The sequence below is a fragment of the Nelumbo nucifera genome, chromosome 8 (genome assembly GCF_055504915.1).
Source record: "Nelumbo nucifera cultivar China Antique chromosome 8, China Antique-T2T, whole genome shotgun sequence".
Classification (NCBI taxonomy): Eukaryota; Viridiplantae; Streptophyta; class Magnoliopsida; order Proteales; family Nelumbonaceae; genus Nelumbo; species Nelumbo nucifera.
Window position 1 is genome coordinate 54,856,422 of NC_142656.1, and position 8,307 is coordinate 54,864,728.

At 37.4% G+C, this 8,307-nt stretch overlaps 1 protein-coding gene across 1 annotated transcript; it reads right to left on the minus strand.

Moving 5' to 3' along the window:
* Positions 1 to 1,375: 1,375 nt before the first annotated feature.
* LOC104601636 (disease resistance protein RUN1-like) lies at positions 1,376 to 8,307 on the minus strand. Its single transcript, XM_010265063.3, has 5 exons — positions 7,687 to 8,307; positions 4,583 to 5,684; positions 3,137 to 3,181; positions 2,654 to 2,905; positions 1,376 to 2,542 (listed from the first exon to the last, which is right to left on the minus strand). Exons 1-5 carry the CDS (start codon positions 8,202 to 8,204, stop codon positions 1,778 to 1,780), a joined length of 2,682 nt encoding a protein of 893 aa, XP_010263365.1. The 5' UTR covers positions 8,205 to 8,307; the 3' UTR covers positions 1,376 to 1,777.

Consider the following 8,307-nt stretch of genomic DNA (forward strand, 5'->3'; position numbering starts at 1 on the left):
CCTTTAAATTGGGCTCGAGCTCAGCTCGAAGCTTGGTTGAAACCAAACCGAGCTGAGCCGAGCTTTTCATGAGCGAACTCGAGCAGCTTGTGAAGAGCTCGGTTCGTTGCCACCCCTAACAGTGATCCATGGTTGGCTCTAATATCATTTGATACGTGCCTTAGGAAAACTCGCCTCTAAAAGGTAGTTGTTAGAGGGAGGGAACCCAAATGTATATATACCCCATAACATCCCATACTATCGATATGTGATACTCATATTAGCATCCCATATTACCGATATGGAATATCTCACATTAGCATCCCATACTATCAACATGGGACAAATGGATTGCAACATTCCACCACGCTTTACAGTCCCAGCACCCACGGAAGCTGTCTTTGCACTAGTTCACTTAGTCCCGACCGAACATTGCAATACAGACATCACCACCTGTGCCACATGATTGCAATTGGGAGGTATAATGTAGGCCCTGATACCATTTGTTATGACCATGGGTAGGACTAGGACGTAATATAAATTCCGTCTACTTTGAGGGAGACAAATACCTCCAAAGAGATAACTTCCCAACATGACCCAACTATTCAAACGCAACTTATGTCTCTTCACTGGTTCAAAGTAAAAACTTTTCCACAAAAATCTCAACAACGGACCCTATCAAGTTTCTCTAATTACTATGACCCATGGGCCCAGTAGTGGGTCCGTGACATAACCTCGACCCCCTCAACTCCGATGGTAGAGAAGCCTGATGGTTGTTGACCACTCAACCAAGAAGGCATTGGATCAGCAACTTATCCATAACCAGGACGAGGCAGACAGGAAGATGAGATGCATTTAGCGGCAGCACCCGAACTTGTTGACCTACTTGTGACTGGGGGGCTTCGGAAAGCATAAAGCCGCTGCTCTCCTCTGTAATTGTTATTGTCGTTTGACAATGGACCATAGATTCAAACATTATCGTTTGACAATTGTTATTGTCGTTTAACTGGAGGAGGGAAAAGACAATATTCTTGGACCTGGGCCTGGGCAATTTCGTCAAAAACAGATTTAGTTACTCGATCTGCTCCATTTGACCCGACGTTGTATAAGACATTGGGCCCCACACTCCTTCACCTCTATCGTTGTAACCGAAGGCACTGTACTCCATGACTCAAAACACCATTGGAAGCTTGATACATGGAAGATGCGTCACTAATTGCCTAGAGTAATGCGTTTTCTACCATGTTCCTCCACACATCTTTGCAGTTTTGTTCCATAAATAAGATGTCTCTTCTAGGCCTTGAATTTCAACTAGCTTCTCACAACCCTTAAGGATCATTTTTTTTTTTTTTTAACTCCGGTGTGTTTGATAGATTTGGTAATCTTTACAATCATATGCCTCCAACATTTGTAAACTTGATGTTCAGTTTGAAAAGAGTATAAATGCAAATATATACAATACAAAACTATAAATTCATACAAAATATAAAATTTTGCACTTCCAAACTGAGCCTGAAGGATGATCATGAAGTCTCTCGAGGTTCTTGCAATAGCTTACATCATTTATAGTGAGATGTGACATGTGACTGTAGGGTACGAAATTTGCCCTTGCTTAGCCTCAGATGTTCCAAGTTTCTTGAGCATCCAATGTTTTCAATTGCACACCCCTCAAGACGAAATACTTCTTGATTCCAAGAGTCCAATTGAAGATGGTAGCTGTTTCATTGCAGTTCTACTTAGATAAAGCAACTTTAAAGGCTTCATCTTCCCCACTTCCTCTGGTAATTCTTCTAATTGCTCACAACAATTGAGGCTTAAGATTACAATCAAGGAACAGAACTTCAAGAGATTTCAATTGTCCAATTGAAAATGGAAGTTGTTTTATTGCAGTTCTACTTAAATCAAGCTCCCTTAAAGACTCCAGCTTCCCCAATTCCTCTGGTAATTCTTCTAATTGCTTACAATAACCGAGGTATAAAATTTCAAGAGATTTCCAGTGTCCAATTGAAGATGGTAGCTGTTTAATTGCAGTTTCACCTAAATCAAGAGTCGTTAAAGACTCTATCTTCCCCAATTCCTCTGGTAATTCTTCTAATTGCTCACAATAATTGAGATTTAAAAATTCAAGGCATTTCAGTTGTCCAATTGAAGATGGTAGCTGTTTAATTGCAGTTGCACTTAAATCAAGAACCTTTAAAGATTCCATAAACCCCAATTCCTCTGGTATTTCTTCTAATTGCTCACAATAACCGAGGAATAAATCTTCAAGACATTTCCAGTGTCCAATTGAAGAGGGTAGCTGTTTTATTGCAGTTGAATGTAAATCAAGCACTTGTAGAGACTTCAATTCACCAATGCTGTTCGGAAGGTACCCAAGCTTAGAACACCAACTCAAATCCAAATGAACAAGTCTCTTAAGACATCCAATGGATTCACAAACCTCAACCAACTTTGAACAACCTTTAAGAATCAATGTCTCGAGATTTGGGAGCTTTGAGAAGTCGGGGTTCTTTGTTAGATAAACAGAATAACTAAGATCAATGATTTTCAACACGCTAAGGGGCTGCAAAATAAAAAAAAAGTAAAAAAGAATGAACGAAAGGGCAATTAGCTGTAATAAATATATATATAATATAACGATCTAAAGGAAATGACAGTATAAATTGTGTCTTACTTGCATTCCCTCCACCCAAACTTGTTGGAGACGACTCGATTTCATTTCGAGAACAACAAGGTGTGACAAACGAAAATCCACTGGTATAGATTTCAAAGGGCAAAAAGGCCAACAGAGCCATCTTAGCTTTTCCGAGAGATACCTGTAGCTTCTACCAACCAGGGTTACATTCTGAAGCTTCAGCAATCTTAGATTGGACATCCTCTTAAATGCTTCAGTACTTAGTAGTAATGGCTCTCCAAAACACTTGTGCTGCAAAATACAATAAATAAAATAAGTATAGGCTTAGGCCATCCATGGGGGCAGAGCCAAGGGCAATCTTAGATTGGATCAAAGATGCTTCATATTTTTAAGGGATTGGTTAGGTTCAGTTCCTTAATAAAATGGAAACTGAATGGGTAGTGGGTGACTTCAAATAGTTCCAAACCGGAATCACGACATACAATACAGAGTAGATAGTATAGGCAATTGAAGCTCTCTTACCCCCTCAGGTGGCTCAAGGATGAGGCCCTCAATTCTTTTAGTCCCCTGCAACAACAATAAAATGATGTTTTTCATTTTGTTCAAAGATTCAAAAAGTCACAACATCTAGAGAGTAGTCATAGATACTGTAGAGAAATTCTAACATCTAACAAAATCCGAGTCCAAATCCAAAAAGCTGTAGGCCTTTTCGATCGCTTTAACAAATCTGAATTTGGATCCTCATGGATCCACAAGGGGGTTCATATTTGGTCCATCATACTGTAGCCTCAACCAGATTTAACCCTTCATTGCGGCAATGCATCTAATTTTGGTTGGATTAAAATATAAATCAATGATGCACTTTAATTTTGTTCAATTGACTTAATATAACTAAAATCTTTCTAAGTATACGAGGAAATACGTAAATATGAAATATACATATATTTCATGGAGATATTAGGATCTAAATGTATAGGTTGATCATGGGGTGGGACAGGTAACGCTTAACACCTATGATATGGGGGTGTAGCTCAAGCCCAGCCAGTTTCTACGCCTATGGTCTTAACAATAATTTTATAGGGTATATAATATAATATATTATACATAATATGCACTTATGTATTATATCATTGTATTTATATATAATGCATATAATGTAATGGATTATATAAACATATCATAATCATTATTATATATGCATATGCATATATAACAGTATGAATTATATAGTAGTGTAAGGGACTAAGGGCATATTATGGGGGTGTTCTTTTTCTAGATTTTGAGAGGGAGGAAAGTTGATCAATGGGATTTTAATTCCCATTGACCAAAAATCTCATGTTCTTTTTTCAGATTTATGTGGGGACCATGGAAAGTTTATTTTCCCAGGTATCACTTATTCGGCTAAGTGATACCCATCTCCTAGGTGGGTAAATCATTTTTCCACCTTGGGGGAAATTGCCAACACTTCAATGGGACAAAAATGCCCCTTATAATAATGGATTTTTATGATAAAGATACAAATTGATACCAATAAGTGGCTGTAAGCTTTTCTGATATAATGTACTTTTGGTATCATAGTCAAACCCTTTTAAGCGATTATCGCCATAGTTGCATCCCTGCCAAAAATGCCCTAGTAGACAATTCACCTATTCTTTGATGTGGCCAAATCCTTCACCCATTCTCCTTCATATAAAATGGGGGCCACATCATTCCACTTGCTATACTGCTTCTTGGATAAATCTTTCATGAGAAAAAAAGAAATGATAGGAGAAGAGCTTTGACCAATATAATCAATATCCAAGAATTTTTGGTAAATACTTGATGTTTGGTGATATAAGTTTGTGCTTTATTTTTCCTTGAAGCAATCTATATTTGAAACTTTGAAGAAAGTAAACAATAAAATCCACACAAAATTTCAACTATAGCTTATAAATTAACAACAAAAAAGTTGATGCACTTATTTCTTACCTCATGTTTAGTCATTACATCATAAGCATCATCCCATGACCACAATCTGCTTCGCCTTCCAGGTTCTTGAGGAGATTCTCCACGAACAACTTCTCTCCCCATGTCTTGAAGTAAATTGTGCATTCTTAATTTATTATTGTATCCATCAATTCTTACAAGAGATTTGGAAGTGAGAACACTGATTCCAATTTTCGGATAGAAGCCACAGGCATCTAGTATTATAGTTGCATAGTCCTTATCCATTCCATTAAAGAAGCATGAAATGTCAAGGAATATTTCCTTCTGCGTATCATCGAGTCCATTATCATAACTTATTCTAAGTATATTCTGGATTTTGCCATTAGGAATTTTCTGTAGCTTATTTAGAGTGTCTTCCCATTCGGGTATGCTTCTGTTTGATAAATCAGAGCCCAAAACTTCAATAGCTAAAGGAAGGCCTCCAACACGATCTATCATACGATTTGTGAGATCTACATACTTTTCCATGGGATGGTTTAATTTGAAAGCATGCCAACTAAAGAGCTCAGTGGATTGTTTCATACCCAATTCTTTAACCTTATATACCCTATCTATTAGCCCCCTTAGCAAATCCTCATCTCTAGTTGTAATGATTATTCTACTTCCTGCACCAAACCAATTACGCTCTCCAACCAAAAAATTTATCTGTTCTATGTAATGTATATCATCCAGAACCACAAGAACCTTTTTGTTACAAACTCTACTTCTAATCTCAATAATTCCTCTAGCAACATGGTGTATATCTTTTCTCTCTTTCTTCTCCATTAAAACATCAGAAAGAAGTCGTCTTTGTAGGCGAACAAGCTGGTTGCCAAGAGCTTCTCTACCACATCCAAGAAAACTTCTACCTTCAAATTTGAAAAGTATTTGATTATAGACAGCCTTGGCAATGGTTGTTTTACCTATTCCTCCCATCCCACATATCCCCACAATAACCACCTCATCTGATTGGAGATTTAACATTGAAATCACATCGTCTACACGAGAAGTTAATCCAACAGGATATTTAGAAACATACAGCTTTGATGAACTCAAAATAGTTGAAACCACTTCAACGATCTTCTGTATGCATGTTGCCTCATGCCTATCAATCATGTTCCACAGAAAAAAAGTAAACGTCAAACTGAACATACCGAGATTAATGAAATTGTAAAACATGAACAAAGTGAAGAAATTAAAATTTGATGACGATTAATTTTGTCCATCTTTTAAAATATAAGCATGTAAAATGATAGACAGAGTCAGTGGGAGGGATAACAAGACTCAAATGTCCACATCTCTTTTGGAACAAACCCATTGAACCACCGCTCAGTTCTTTCAATTTTAATATCTTTAGTAAATAGTCCAAGTCCACCCATGTTATTTACTCAAGTACTTACTGCAACTATATTTTGATATGCTCATGTCTTAATCTAATTCAATCTTCTATGCACACTTAATTAGAAAACTAATTCAATAAATAAAGGGTTAATGGGTAAGTCCGTAAAAGATTATACATGTACTATTGAAATGGTCCATACTTTTCCAATTCTAATATTGCAAATGCTAGCTAAAACAATTAATTCAAATAAATAACTAGCGTGAAATTAATTTATATTGTATATAGAAAATGGGTCCATGTTGTGAATAGGAGGAGGTTGTTAGGAGTTTGTACAGTTTTGGAGGGTTACTGCACGGGAAGCAGAAATCTAAGGTAACTTGTAGACTTCTATGTTGACAGTTTAGTCTAGGCGAGAGGTAGAGATGCCAAAAGTGTTAGTGTTTAGTGAAGAGGAGGTTGAGGCAGAAACTTGGCCAGAGATGGTGATTCCAATTTTCAGATTTTGGAATTCTAGGTTGGTTTAGATCCTTGAGAAGTATCTGAGTTGTATTTGGATTGTTGATGTATTGCTTTTCAGTTGGATGATTGTCTGGGTTAGTTGTTTGTTGTTTCATTCTTTGCTGGTGTTGATGTGTTTGGGCCTCTCCTTTTGCTACCAAAACCTAAAAAATGGGTATCAATTTAACCATCTGCTTCATGGTGGCAACTATTCGAGCTGGTTATATCATAAATCATATAATAAAAGTGTGAAAATAAAAAAAAAAATTCCATGTCTTTGATATTATATTCATCATGTTAAATGAAATTAAACGAGGGTAATAACAAATGAGAATTACTATTATTAAAGATGAAAATGGCTCAAAATATAAAAGATCCTATAAAAAAATTAAGACCCATTGACTGGGCCAAATGGTTCAATGTAATGGTTAAAGTGGATGGACCACTAGCTAGGTCATTGATTTGGTCAATATTTTCTTTTATAAGTAAATGCCTCAGACTAATTGGACCCTGAGACTTGGTTGGGTGACAGGTCGCCTCTGCCTTTAGCCTCTCAAACTTTGTATTCAATTGAAGTATATGGACACTAGTTTTAATTTCATGTGCTGCATAGACATTCACTTCAAATAGAAACAGGATCTAAATTCATGAAATTGGAAAACTTATGTTTGGCATCGATGTCGATGCTTCAGAAAATGCTTATTTGTTTGGAATCGTTTTTCCATAAAAAACGATGCTTCAATCCATGTCTTAAAAATCAAGAAGGCATGGCATAGAATAATGCCGAATTTGGCGTTTCTTAGAACTGCAACTAGTTGCTGCGAATAATAGTGATAAAAACATTTCCTAGAGCATTGGTACCAAAAAACATATTACATGGCAGCAACGTTTCCAAACAAAAAAAGAGATAATATTTGGCATCAATGCTGCAGATACAACACCGTTTGTTTGAAAATGTTGCTGTGACATTTCCTGTAACAACATCAATGGTCCCAGTGATTCATGTCTGCTGTACCCATTATAAAAGTTCATGTCACTGTCACATGTCCTAATTGGCAGCAACGAGCTGCAATACGACAAACGCCAAATTAGCGTTGCTCCAAACTAAGCCTGAGGAGCAACGGCATCGATGCCAAACAGACGCTTAAAAACCTTGATGAAATATTTATGATCTCATGTTGGAATTCTAGGTCATATGAACTAGTTAAGCTAGAGAGAACAGATGCATGGTATTTCATAATTGAGCGAGTGAGGATATTAGAATTACCCATTGGCAACATTTGGTAAATCCCAACCAGACAAATTCGCAGCTTTTGTGAGGGCTGCCTCCCAACTTTCAACCTTCTTCATCTCCATGTCGGCTCGCTGTTTAACTTTGTCAAATTCTTCTCCAAAATCCCCGGTCTGATTGCGTACATCTGATGGATTAACATCATAGAAAACAGGGAAAACCATCTGATCCATCCTTTCTCGGCATTCCATGATTTTGGCCACCTCCTTCAAGCACCATGTTGAAGAGGCGTAGTTTCTGGAGAAGACGATTATTGCGATCCTTGATTGTTCAATTGCTTTCAGTAGTGCTGGTTCAATCTCCTCTCCTCTTTTGAGCCTTCCGTCATCTCTGAAAGTTCGAATTGCTACACGATGTAAAGCTTCGTACAGGTGATCAGTAAAGTTTCTACGGGTGTCTTCGCCCTTGAAACTCAAAAAGACATCATAATCCCACCGAGAGGTGGAAGAAGAGGAAAGACGTCGACGTTTGTGGGTTACAGTACAAGCGGCCATGGCGTCTCAGTGAAGGAAAGGACAAAGCACGGTGATGCAGTCGAGGCCTACTCATGGAAATAAAGCCTGCAAATAGTACGCGTTTAAAACCACGCGTCTTTTG